Source organism: Rhagoletis pomonella, unplaced genomic scaffold (genome assembly GCF_013731165.1).
Source record: "Rhagoletis pomonella isolate Grant_MI unplaced genomic scaffold, Rhpom_1.0 Rhpom_scaffold_00011, whole genome shotgun sequence".
In the NCBI taxonomy this organism is placed as follows: domain Eukaryota; kingdom Metazoa; phylum Arthropoda; class Insecta; order Diptera; family Tephritidae; genus Rhagoletis; species Rhagoletis pomonella.
In genome coordinates, this window is record NW_023458565.1 from 27,404,400 (window position 1) to 27,419,148 (window position 14,749).

At 32.8% G+C, this 14,749-nt stretch overlaps 1 protein-coding gene across 1 annotated transcript in view; it reads left to right on the forward strand.

Moving 5' to 3' along the window:
* LOC118746950 (collagen alpha-1(XI) chain-like) overlaps positions 1–14,749 on the forward strand; it is a 117,156-nt gene that overhangs the window by 62,966 nt on the left and 39,441 nt on the right. Inside the window, exon 4 of the mRNA XM_036480943.1 lies at positions 11,747–11,884. Within this exon, the coding sequence (XP_036336836.1) occupies positions 11,747–11,884 (138 nt within the window). The remainder of the gene's footprint in view (positions 1–11,746; positions 11,885–14,749) is intronic.

Here is a 14,749-nt window from a genome sequence, read left to right on the forward strand (position 1 = left end):
GATCATCAAATTGTGCACATAACAACACCTACATATGTATGTTTTAACAAAACGGTATGGCGATTTTACGCAAATATGAGCAAATATAACGCTTTATGAAAGATTTTGCTTGCCGCTGATTCTTTGAATGACTATCAATACGATTTTTACTTCGTATAATAGTAAACCCACGTCTGGCCTCCGATTAAAATGTTCTATATAATTGCGTTGGTTCTGCAGAAATTTTCGCAAACTGTTCAGTAGTGACAATAAGAGGCAAGTCGTCCACAAAACTTTATATAAAGGGCGAACACCTCGTTCTGCATGACATTGCATAAGAAAGCACCCAGTACAGATTCCTGTGGTACGCCCGATGTGACGTAGAATATGTAGAGGCCAAATTTGGTAACATAAATACATGAAATGATTACCCTGCAGTACTGGACTGGTGAATCGGTAGCTACCCGGTAAACTCCGTCAATTACCCACCGACTACTTGCAGTGTATTTCATCGATTACTTTTACAAGGCAATGTCCGAGCGATTGACTCTAGCAGTACTGAAGGGTAATAATAGCTTCGCATAATAATCACAAAGTAGGTGGCCCAGATATATTTTTGCTAACAGATTTTAATAGTTCGAGCTTTCTGAATTAACATCTAGTGTCGATTACTCCATAAGAAGCCGAAGGCTAACCGCCTTATTCGTTTGTAAATGTCCTCAACAATTTTGCGATTATCTTCTCTAATAGTCTATCCATGCTGTCAAGAAGGCAGATGGTGCTGCTAATCCGAGCTTACCTACTGGCTTGCCTGGGTTTTGTGGTAGAATAAATTTTTGCTTCTTCTATGGCTCTATGTACACAAATTCGTGCCATAAAACACAGCTTTTTAGTACAGGGAAATACATGCGGATTTTTGATTATTGTAAACTAGAGCGATGTTGGCAATAAGGTTCGGCGCAGGTGCTTTTTATTCACCAAATTCCTGACCGATGTGTACTACTTTATGGAGTGTCATCACCAGATAGCTGGGGAAGTGTTACTGTTGTTGTTTCTGTTGTAAAAAAAATGCTTCATTACTCGGAAGCCCTTGTGAAAAAGAGAGTAGGTAATTTTTCCTTCGAACGCTAAAATCTGCTTTAAGGATTTACGTCTGGCTTGTGGAAAAATTTCTTGAATACAACTTACTTACATTTTTATATGTAGTCTCGCAGACACCGCCTAAGAGCTTTGGACATTTCTAGATGATCCCAATTACTGCGGATGGATCAAGACCGGTGGTATTGCCGCTGTGGCCGAAAATATTTGCAGTGTTTCATTATAAGAAAAGAAGCACCCGCCAGATTTGTTAGCAGGGAATTTTATTCAGTTAGCATAAAACTTACAATTACAAGTGTAGTGCTGCCACTAATTCGTATTCAACTTGCCATACGTCCACACTGCTTTCTGTTTGGTTGTTATCCGTCGCCCAAAGAAGTGTTTGACGGATTATTGTAGGATTCGAAAACTTCAGCAATAGCAACATATAATTCCCAAACTGACTAAGCCAGTATATTCTGAGCCATTTCAAAGTGGTTGAAGTCGCATTAGTTTAATTTATGGGGCTTTACTCCGGCTACTTTATATGCTAGATGACTGACACATATATATTGTTACCTATGTACATACATAACTATGTATGTGTATCATTAAATTTAATTAATACAAAAAATTAGCGTTAAATCTTCTGGGTAGCAAAAAAAAAATTGTCCTTGTTTCTTAGCTGTAACTAAGCCAATAAACAATTCCGATCATCACCGATTGATAACAATATGATTTGGCGATTATATACTTAAATGGCGTTTTCATCTATTATCGTATGTACGTGCCTGAATATGTATGCATGTATTTATGTACCTAAATATGTAAATATGTCTACCACCCATTTGGTTTATAGTTTGTCTACTTTAATAAACATTGATCACGAAATCTGCATAAATTTTGTAATTATCGGCTGATACTAGTAATTGTACAATAATTAGTGCATAATAAACACAATTGTAAGTGCACGAACAATAGCGTAGAAACACAAGCGCAAATACATACCTGCATAGGAACATACATATGTATGTATACCCACATGCATATGGGGTGTTCCATACCAAAACGGACGGCGTCACACTTCATGTGTTTGATTTGTTTCAAATTTTAAGGGTTGATGCACAAACATAAATAATATATAATTATGAAATTTGGGCTTGATTAATACATGTTTATAAACTTTACAGCACAAAAAAAATAAATCGATACAATATTTTTCCAAATACATATGTCGAGAACGAGGCGATGAAAAATTTTGAAAAAAATCACACATACACACATCGAAATTTTCTATGAAAAGAAATATTAAAAAAATAAATTGTTTCTTGAAAAAATTTTCACATACAAATTTTTTGATAAAAAAAAATAGTTTTTGAAAATGTGTCATCTCAAAAAAAAATCGAAAAGCAACGTAATGGTAGCTCTGAGTATTGCGCAATATTTAAGTATATTATTACGGGGTCCCCTCTGCAATAATTTGAGTTATGAATTTTTTTTTCACACCGACGTTGAGTAAAATGAGTACATTGCAAATTTAAACATTTTTTTTAATTTCTTATAGAATTTTTTTGAGTATGCAGTTTTGTAGTTTTAGAATAATAAAGTGCAAGTTTTAAGCGTTTGTCCATCTACTCTGAAAATTTGAAACAAATCAAACACTTGAAGTGTGAACCCCGTCCATTTTGGTATGGAACGCCCCATATATGCATCAATGCATACTAGATTCAGAATTGCAACAAATGCATAACTGCTATGGAGCGGAAGCAGCAGCATAAGCTTACACAGTTGCAGTGGTTACCTATTTCTAGCTGCCAATTGATTTGCTAGCATGACACACAAATACTCTTTATGTATGTACATACATTAGATCGTAACAGAATAAAGTCTCTTGGCCGAACGAAAGGATCGCCGTTTAAAATTTTTCGTGATACTTATCTTCGGCATTTAAGTCCGATCTTAAAGTACATATATATATATATATATATACATAGCGATGAGCTCGACTCAAGGAGCAAAGTTTTTTAACCTCAGGTACCCCGTTCTGATACTTGCCCACAAGATCACAGCTTCTGCCACCCTAACATACCACCCTAATGTCATTTACTAACTTTTGCTTTTTTCTCAAAATTTTATTGAACTCAAGTACACTGTTCTATAACTTACACACCAGATCTCAGTTGTTATTATTAAACTCTCTAAAAATCCTTAAACTTTTGCTAAGGAATTAAATATTTTGATCATTCCGGTAGAACTATTTTAAAATACATTTTTTATTGCCGCCCGTAGGTTTCATCGAAAAATTTGAAATGGTGCTGCCCAAAAAAAAATAAATAAATTATTCGAAGTTGCCTCGAAAAAATACTTTAGATTGAAGGCTGTACGGTCAACTGTTTTTCTATGCTTGCAAAGCAGTACAGTCTAATGCACATACATATGTACATGCATATGTATGTGCCTAGATGTGTTATGTTTGTGTCAGCTCATGTTGCAAGTATGCACTTATAAATGCAAACGAAGTTAACGCAAATTAACTGCAAATGCTCTACTAAATCTACTCTGCTTGAATGCATGAGCGAGTAATGGTAGTAAGTAGTTAGTAGTGTGTGGGTAAAATCCGCAATCCGCTAGCTTACCCATGTATTTATTTACGATTTCAGTATCATAATACCAGCGCAAATATGCAAAAACCGATAATTGTCTACTTAGTGGTATTAACGCGAATGTTGAAGGGCTTTAATTTACTACTACTACTTGTGGGAATGACTGCAAACGCTCGTACATATACATATGTACATAAGTATGTACATATATATAAAGGTATGTGACAATTCAATACACGAAATGTATGTATGTGTATGACCTAAGTAGTACATAAATATGAATTTATCGGTTAATAAGTGGTCAGCGGGCAGCTACTTCCACGGTTGATAGTTAATTTTTTATTTGGTGGATCCGTATTTTAAAATTTAGAGTTTTTATTTGTTATTTTTACTACGAACATTGTGAATAGTATAATTTTAGTTGTAGTTTTGGAAAGAGGTTATACTAAGGCTGGCAGTACTAAGCAGATTTCTTGACTATCCGGTTATTCGACTATTCGAAGATCTGATTAAAAAATGATAATACCCGGATACTCGAGTATTTGAGTACTTATGTACCCAAATATGCGAATATCCGGCTATACGAATATCCGGTTATCAAAATATAAGGGATATAAAAACGGATATCCTGATTTTCCAATCTAAAAGTCTACAATAAAATACGAATTGTTTGTGTATTAACGAAGTGGTCTATATACTATACTATACTATACTATACTATAGGGACGCTTAAATGATGCAAAAACGCCGAGCCACGTAGACTCAATTTTGAGTTGTAGATTGCGGATCTGTTTATTATTTTTGTAGATTAGGTCATTCCCCCCAAATATTTTCTTTTTAAGTTTGCATTGCGAATGAACAAAAATTTTAATTTTAATATGGTAAATGTTACTCAAACGCAATGTACGACCCGGCGTATAAGTAATTTTTTTTTTCTCCAATTTTATACAAAGAAAATTTTACACATTTTCATTTGACCATTCAAAAGTGGTTTATTTATCCGCCGATTTTCGTCGTAAGTAGCTTAATTTTTTCACAGCAGGACAGACTTAAACACAAATAAGACAACATTAAAAAAGGTGTTAGTTTTTTAATTTTTCACTTGTTAAAGTTTGCATTTTCTTTCATAATTTGCGCTCAATTATTTAATTTTGAAAACAGTTTTACCTAACCGTTCAAATACTCTTAAGAATATCCAGATGTATGGATAAACAAATAAATTATTAGATGCAAAATAGGTATGAGAACGCTTAAAAAAAACTGTTTGTTTAAAAAGGATTGCCACCTATTTAAAAGTGAATTTAAAATTGGCTAAATTGAACACAAAATGTTTTAGAAGGTCTCTTTTTTGAAAAGGGATTACTACCTGTTTAAAACTCTAATTAAATTTAATCAGTTATTTTAATGAAATATTAAGATATGGATTTCAAACGAAATATTTTAAAAATAGTTTTTTTTTCTTCAATTTAATCAAAAATTACAATATGGATGTCAAAGAGAAAATGTTTAAGAAAGCTTTATAATGAAAACCGTTCTGAAGTGAAAATTTGAATAATCGAATAACTTTGGTCTTAAGCAGGGATCACACGATTTGTACATTTGTATAGATTTGTACATTTTGGCAGGTACAGAGTGGTGTTTCTTCGGAAATTATTTTATTGATCCGGACTCTAATTTCTAAACAACACCACTCTATGACTGCCAAAATGTACAAATCTGTACAAATGTATAACTCGTGTTCGCCTCGCTTCTCAACCAATATTTACAATATCTTTCAAGCAAAATTTTTTAAATAAAAATACGCTTATCCAAAACAATACAATCAAGCTTTCAAACTTTATACAGAATTTAGAAGAATTCAACAAATTTTCGTCCAAATATTGAGCTCTTTAATTAGAATTTTAAGAAAATTTTTTGGTATGCAGTTACAAGGTTAACGAAATTTTAGTGGCTAAAAAATCGCGTAGATTTTGAATAATTAGGAGGAAAGCCGCCTGGATGGGTATTCTACTGAAAAGCGCAATAAAATTTACATTTTTTCTAAAACTCCTTTCATAACAAAATTGAAAACAGGTAACTCCTAATGTGCAGTACATAAAAATTGTTAAATTGTTTGCTCCAATTGACGTGCTGAATAATTCGCAACCCAAACGCAATGATAAACACATTCAGCTCAAAACTTTGCACAAATGTACCTACATACATACATACACACGCATGTAACCACATTTGTATCAGCAATGTGCAGCGCCATCATTTAAAATCCTCCGCCAAATTCTCAAAAATAATGCCGTGAATGTGGCAAAGACAATGAAAAAGCGAATGCTTAACTTGCGAGTAAAGCAACTCGCGCAAGCCATTGAAAGCATAAACAACAATTATTGTAACTTGCAAATGGCCGCCTCTACTGCCAGCGGAGGATATATATGTACAAATGCAAACGACAATATGCAACGTGCAAAATGCAACAACGTGTGACAAACGGTGCAAATCCGCCAGCTCCAACACGTAGTTATCTGGGGAAATCAGGTATTTGCTTCCGTTGTAGTTTGGCACGCATTTCGTTGTTGTTGTTGTTGCTGTTGTGGTTGTTACTGCCTTTCGCATTCAATGCGCTCCATTGTTTGTCTTTGATTATAAATACATACATACATACATATTGTACCTACTAAGTATGAGCGATCGTTGGTATGGGAGGTGGCATAGGGAGGTTCGCTTTTATGTCGAAAATTTTGTTAAATTATTTTGCACGAAATCTTTGGCCAGACTTAAGGCTGTAGAAAATACTAAGCACCTACGAGGAATAAATAAAATTCTACATTTAAGATTTTAAACTAGAACTTATTAATTTCCTAAATACAGTTTGTTATTCGAGAAGCAGTGAAAATTAGACTTTTTGTAAATTATTTTAGAATCAAACAAATTGTGACATCCCTTATGTGCGCTGCTCATGAATTAGAAATTTCTTCTATTTACTGGTGTAACATTGAGGCAGTTGTGGTGTTTGTCATTGAATTGGCACACAATCGAAATTTCGCATATTTAAAATCACAAATCTCTCGAGGGAATATAAAATTGCATATGTATGTTCAACCACATTCATGCATAGAGGCACCACCAAACCATTTGTTAATATTTAATATTTCTTATGTACACCTGATCAACACTTTCTGTACTTGCAATTAATTCGCGGGATTTTAGAAATTTATTAATATCGATTCCTTTCACTTCAAGAACTTCGACGAGTGCGTTTTTTTTTCGTTATACTCGCATTAGTGTCAATAAGAATTGAAATACTATTGAATGAAAAACATTTTTACCTAAATATAGTGGATCTTCGAAGCCTCGTGAATAAAAATTCACTTCCAGGGACAAATGAATTATCGACGATACATTTAAAAAGTTATAGGAATAGCAATCTCATCGAAGAATTTAAAAACATATAAAAAATACATTTTCTTTTTAAATACAAGAAAACCATATTGAATAACAGGGAAATTCTGGAAATTGTCTTTTAACAAAGATAAGTGTTTCTCGTAAGACAATTGCCAATCTTGGCAAATATCTTGAAACTTTTTTTCTGCCTTTCGAAAGACTAATTGAAAACTTGTTAACGAGGAGGTCAGTTTGGCTTTTAGCAATAAGTTTTCCAAAAATCAAATTCAATAAAAACCAAAATTAAATTAAAGAAATAATAAATAAATAAAATAAAATCTGAAAAATTAAAGGCAATTAAAAAATTTACTTCAATAAGTCTCTAACAAAAATAAAGGAAATTAAAAATTTTAATAAAGTAAATCTCTAAAAAAATTAAATGAAAAGACAATCTAATTCAAAAAGAAAAATTTAAATAAAATAAGTTTCTGAAAATTAAATGAAATTATATATATTTCTTTTTAAAATAATTAAAACAAAATATTAAATGAAAATTTAATTAAAAAAGGGAAAAAATTATTAAAAAAAGATGAAGCCTGCGAATACAAGCAACCACTAACCAACTAAATTTTAAAAGTTCATGGCATACTGTTTTTAGGTGAAGAAAGAAAAAAATGAAATCTCCCAATTTTTTAAGGCCACTTTGAACGACAAGGTAGTAGTTTTGTTCAACAAAACCATTTTTTCCTGAATTCTCCATTTTATAGGCCAATTCTGTATCGGTGACAAAAAATTTTTTACTGACAAATTTAAACTTTTTCATATATTTTTCCGTAAAAAACAATGTGACAAAAGCCGTCAACTGTCAATTTTACCTCGCTACCTCCGTTTTCATTGGCTAGCGTATGTCAAGACGAAGTATGTATGGGCGCCTTGGCACCCACGCCACTGTTGACAATTATAATTTCGAGAATTTAGAGAATTTCGTTTACTTGGGATCCAGCATTAACACCGATGTCCAACGATGTCCATAATCTCTCTTGCCAACAAGTGCTACTTTGGCATTTCAGAAGTAGATTTCGCTCTCGATGTACGATCATGCCCGTGGCATATGACGCAAAAGCATGAAAAATGAAAACATCTGATGGTGTGTGGCTCTTTTACCAGAAGTGGATAGATAACTATGCTGAGATATAATGGCTTGTGTATATTTAGTTTAGATTGGGTTCTAGAATGTCAGCTCAACAGGTCTTTTTAAAGTAAATTTGATATTACTGTTTTATTCATCCGAAGTCTTCTTTAGGATCTTTTGGTTAAGTCTTCTCATTCGTAACTAAACAATACATATATAATCTTAAATTTTTATATGCAAATTGAAGTCGGTTTTGTTTTTTGCTTAAAAATTACTTGTTTTCTCAGTAAAAGTTATACATACATACATAACTTTAAAAAAGTAAACACAAATTTTTGTTTACATTAAAATATAATTTTTCACCAAAAAACGCGAAACATTAAAAACCACTACTGCAATTTCAATTAACTTCATTTTAAACAAAAACACACATTTCCATTTAACACTTATTCACCATGAAAATGCTAAATCAACAAAGAGATTTTGAGCCATAATAGAGATGGGCTAGGCGTACCGGGACTCGCGGAACGCACGGTACTGATTTCAAAATGGCCGGGATGGGAAGGTCTTTAAAAAATGTTGCGGGCGGTATGGGACCAAATTCCTTTCTAGACACACCCGTAACCGCCGCAAATACAGAAAATCTTCCTTAAAAACGTTGTATGCCATATATATGCACTCTATGTTTTATTGAGACGAAAACGCACAACTAAACAAGAAAAAAAGTAATCGGAAGATGTCAGATAATTCATTATTTATTTTTTTTTATTAAAATTAATTTTAATTTAATTTGAACTTTTCTTACTGGCAGATTTCTGGACTCAAGGGACCCGCGGTACAACGTCGGGATGGGCGGGTTTGGTCCTAGAAAAATTGAATTTCGGTATGGGCGAGATCGGGACTGATTATTTAGTCCCATGCCCATCTCTAAGGCATAAGCATAGCAATAAAAAAAAATGTGCAAACATATTGTTACTCGATTCTGCTCGTGTGTGTAAATTAAATTTTTGTGCGCATGCAATGGTTTAATATACAAACGGAACCAAAGCAGAGCAAATACAAATTTTAATTTATTACTATGTATAAAGGCAAAAGGCTTAAATACATATCGTCGTTTAAAGTACAAAACCGCGTATCAACAAAATGCAAAACCGCGTATTTGAGGTTGCATAAATTATTTTCTTGCGAGTAAAAACACTCATGTTTTAAAATGGCTCTCTTTTTTCTAAAACAATCGCATTTCTGGCTAATATATTTCTGGACAAATGGACGCGGCTTGAGCCAAGAGCTAGTGTGGGCAAATCCAATGCTTGGACAAAATTTTTGTTACGCGGTTTTTTACTTTAAACGACGATATGTATGTATATGTACATGCGTAGCTATACCAATTCCCAATCAACAAATGGAGGAGAATAAAATGTGTTTGGTTCATAAATGTGCATCATACATATGCATATTTATTTATGTGTAAGGGAAATGAGCTGGGACTAACATAAAAGATGGATTCGTGAGTGTATTGCATATTCACGCACGCAGAAACGAGCTTGGAATGAATATTATTGAGAGTGAGCAAAATACACACATAACCATAACTGCTAATGCAATCGAAACTGTATGCATTTTGTCAATGATTGAATGCATCGAAATATGTACATATGGCAGACAAACAACTGCTGCTCATTTTATCTACACTATCTATCGCCGCCGAATATTTGGCAGTTGCTCTTGCAAAAGTGTGGGCTGCTGATGGGCAATGCATACATACATATGTATGTAGATAGACCACCGTTTTAAAGCCCAGCGCTGGCAGAAGTCCATATGCAAGTGCCCTGCGCTGGGCATGACTGTTTTAAAGCGTACTTTGACGCGCAGTTGCTGCCTGCATCAACGCGCACGTCGATGTACATTCATATCTGTGTTGTCGCAAATTTTCATATTGTGAGCGAAAAATGAGTTTTCCGAATTTATGGAAGGACTTTTTTGGTACCTAAACGCTATCAAACATATGTACACATACATATGTATATCACGAGTGTGCTATATGTAAGACGATCAATTGATGTTTTCCGTCGGTTGTTGTGAGGCACGCGCTTGTTCTATATTTTTGAGGCAATTATGGAAATTGAAGCGTTTGCATACAATATGCCAGCATTTAAAAGCGAATTGGCGCATAAAATGACAGAATTGCTTACTAACAGTACATATGCTGCATGCACATACATATGTATTGCATTTATATAATGGAGTAGGGTAGCATAGGGATGGATGGAGTGTAAGTTAAGGTAGTGTACGGTTGAGTTTCCGTATATATACATAGATACATACCATTGCGTTGAGCAATTCTGTACGATGCCAAATGAATGAGAACGGCGGAAATGTGGCTTCGTTTATACAATTTAAGCCAGCTATAATTTATGCGGAACTGACAAGTAAACTCATACATACATACGTATGTATATTTGGGTGCTTAGGAATTGGTGCTGATGGCATGTGCGTAATGCAAATAATTGTGTAGACGCATTTTTCACGTATGTTTGTTGTATGTACGTTTTAATTCCATAATATATATTGACTTGCACATATGTACGTGCTTTAAAGCTTAAATAAAATTTAGCATTGAGGGGGCCGAAAAAGCTAAGCCTATTTCCAAATAAAAACATATGTGTGCAGGCATATTAAGTAATTAAATCCTGACACATAGGTTTTCAGGTTGGAAAAAATTACATGAAGACTCAAGGTAAGAGGGAAATCAAATTGTTTCAAAATTTTCTACCTCTTCGGATCTTTACTACGGTCAAAGTGGATGCTCTGAAAAAATTTAAATTATTAAAAACCAAGTAATTTTTAAGCGACTTCAAAAAAGGAGGAATATTTTTTTTATGAATGTTACCGCATAACTTTGGACCACGTTAACCGATATCCGTGCCGTACTAATTTTGTTTAGATCCGATTATTGTATCACGCAAAAGTCAACGGTACTCTTAAATTTTTATATGCGAGTTGAAGTCGGTTTTGTTTCTTTTTTTGATTAAAAATTACTGACTAATTAAACAAAACCACTGAGCTCAATACTCATTACCTCGACAATTTCCTTAATGGTTTTGTATACTTTTTTACTCAAAGGAGAACAGCTCAGAATGGTCTACTCATTCTGAAAGGAATAAAAAACTTTACTCCTACTCTGATCCATTCTACGGATTTTAGCTGAAAATACTACATAATTTTCGCATAAGTGTGGTCTAAAGTAAAAAAAAAAGTTCTCTACTTCTTCCCAATATCGTGGCACCACTGGTTTTAATTATTTTTAAGACCTTCTTATTTTTGTAATGCAAAAATTATTAAAAAAAAAAAACTGGATACTTAACTCAGCAAACGTACTTTCAATTACGGTCAGCAGTCATTAATTTTGACTCGTAATTTTGATTGCAACATTTCCGTATCTTAACAACTGCTCATTTATTTATTTGTTCACATACATTTATTTCATATACATACATGCATTTGTATGTACATATTTATAAGCTCACAAACCACTTTTCGTACTTTAATTTTTTTTTCCTTTCTACTTCCGCTCTTGCAGAAATACACTGGCAAATGTACGTGCAATGCGTCTGATATCCTAGAAGCAATCAAAGATAATGAAATACTACGTGAAACAATACGCGGCCCACCCGGCCTGCCGGGTAAAGAGGGAAAGACTGGTGCGCCTGGACTCACGGTGAGTATTTGCTAACACATACCACATACACATTCTTATATTTAATGGGTCATTCCATGGAAAATCGGTCAATGGTTGGAATCGACCGTTTTTGATTTGAGTGACTTTTGGTCAGAACTTTTCTCTTAACATATAACAAAATTCGGCCAAAAGAAAAAAATTCTAATTTTTTTTAGAAAGTTATGCTAAATTCTAAAATTCATAATTAGGGTGCAAGATTATTTTTTTAAATAACTCAAAAACTATTTTATTTACCAAAATAATCCTAGTCTAGTATTTAAAAAAAATTTATAAAGTAAAAAGATTTAAAAAACTTTGTAATTAAAAAAACGTAAAAGCAAAAATTTTCTAAAAATTTTGGCCCAGTTTTTTGTATTCAATATCTCGAACTAATCTTAAAAGATCTTGAAATTTTCGAAAAGGTGTTCTTTTTTTTTAAGGATGAATTTTTGAATTTTGAAAAAAAAAAATCAAACTCTAAATGAAATAATGCTTAACAATTTTTATTTTTTCCTAATTTAAATTCATTTTTATTTCAGAGTTTGAAAAAACAAAATTTCAAAGTTTTAAAATTCATACCTTCTACAAAGTTTCAGCATCTTTTAAGATCACTTAACATTTTATACAAAAAATTTAGCCAAAAATGTATATAAGTTTTTGCTTTAACGATTTTTTAAATTTCAAAACTCTGTATCTTCTTATTTTTCGAAATTTTGTTTTTAAATGTTTTTATTTTTCTTTTGTATATAGCCACAAATATCAAATTTATAATGAGATAAGAACCATTTTTGTAGCTACAACAGTCGATTCCAACCTATGGTCGATTTGATATGGAACGACCCATATACATACAAACCTACAAATGAAGGAGTATGAAATTCCACTATTTCGCAACAACCAAAAGCAAAATCTCACCTGCGCTTACATAAATATTTATGTTCAATACAACTACACTCAATGTTCGAGCAAATACGCGGCGAGCTGCAACAGTATCTACAACTCAATCAATCTTACGATATACAGTGTGCAGCGTGTTCGCTCAAAATCAGAGAGGAAGGCACATTAGGGTGCGTCAAATTGCTCATCGCAAAAAAAAACGTGACAATGCGTACAGCAAAAGTATAATATACATTTATATGGAAAGTTTTAAGAATATTTGCCTTAGAAACCATGCGTCCAAAAGAAGTTGGAGGTCCACACAAATGGATATAGAAATTTTAGAAAAAAAAAACTACCCACTCTAATGCATGTGCCTGTTTAACGAATTGTATGCATGTGCATATGCTCTTTTCACTTTTGTGCGATTGCACTACATACAAATATATTATTTTATTCTACATTCAGCGCAAATGTGGAATCTATAGTATTAATGCACATATATAATTGCGCAAGTATTGTGTTTGTGTATGTGTGTTATTATTTATATTTATATGAAGGTATATACATTTGTTTGTATATATGTATTTTTTTCTTGTCCGCGTGCACTTAATACCAACTTCAAACGGAAGGAAACTCATATGAATTTTTGAAAGTGCATTCATGAACACTTCACCTACAGGAGGTCTTGGGCAAATAAATCATTAGCGGTTAATTGATTGAAATTGAGAGTATTGGTGGAGTGGCTGGAGAAACTGAGAAAGTATGAAAATAAATTGATACAATTTATAGTCGCACTTTCGTAATTAATTTTTAAAAGTTGGGTTAACTTTATGACTTTATTGAGAATGCTGTCAATTAAAAGGGACGGCTCGTGGAAATAGGCAGCTGTCATGCTCTGCTTTTTTTTCTTTTTTGAGGAAAACTCATCTTACCCAATCAGATGTATCGGCCAAAGGGTTGGGGTCCCCGTGCAGAGAAGAGTGAAGAGACAGGACTTGAATAATTTAGAAAACATCTTGTACGATGTGATTCAAGAGTATTTTTTTATTAAAATATAATTAAATTTTTAGCAGGTTTAGAGAGCTACTTTGTAAATTTTTATTTCTTTATGCATATATTTTTTAGTGCAAAATCGATGCCTTTGTTCCTGCTAATGAAGGTTTCCTAATAAAAACTAGTTAAAAACAATTAAAAAGTTCCTCTTAAACAAAAAAAATGCACAGGAAAAATTTTAAATGTTGCCAAAAAAATGGTTGTCGAAATTAAAAATGTTTGTTTTAGTTTTTTAGAAAAAATTTTAGTATGCAGTATTATGGCTTATTTCGTGCAACAAGGTGGGAGTTTTAAGTGGATAAGATATTGCGTTGATTTTTTATAATTTTGTTTTCTAACATTTCAAGCACTTTCAGCAAAAAAAAAACTAAATATTAAAAATCAACGTAAATATATTCTAAGCCACTTTAAACTTGCGCTTCATTATACTGAAATTTAATGTGCTATAAAACAGCATACCAAAACATTTTTTTTATACATTTTCTTATAACATTTTAAATTAACTAGTGTTCGCCCAGCGGTTGAAATTCAACCGCTAAAATTAAGGATAGTTTATGTGAGTTGAGTTGAGCTGAAATAAAATTTGTTGGAATGGGTTAAGTGGAGGGGAGTTTAGCTTAGTACTTAGCATAACATAACATTGAATAGCATTAGATTCAATAACATAACATATGTAGCATAACACATCACAATATAACATCGCACATTCTTCAGTTGTATTTCCTTTTTATCCCTATCACTTTCTTCCTCTCTATCTTTGTCTCTATCGCTTTTAATGTTTATGTTTATGTTTATGTTTATCTACACCTTCATGTTCATGTTCATGTTCATGTTCATGTTCATGTTCATGTTCAAGTTCATGTTCATGTTCATGTTCATTTTCATGTTCATGTTCATGTTCATTTTCATGTTCATGTTCATGTTCATGTTCAT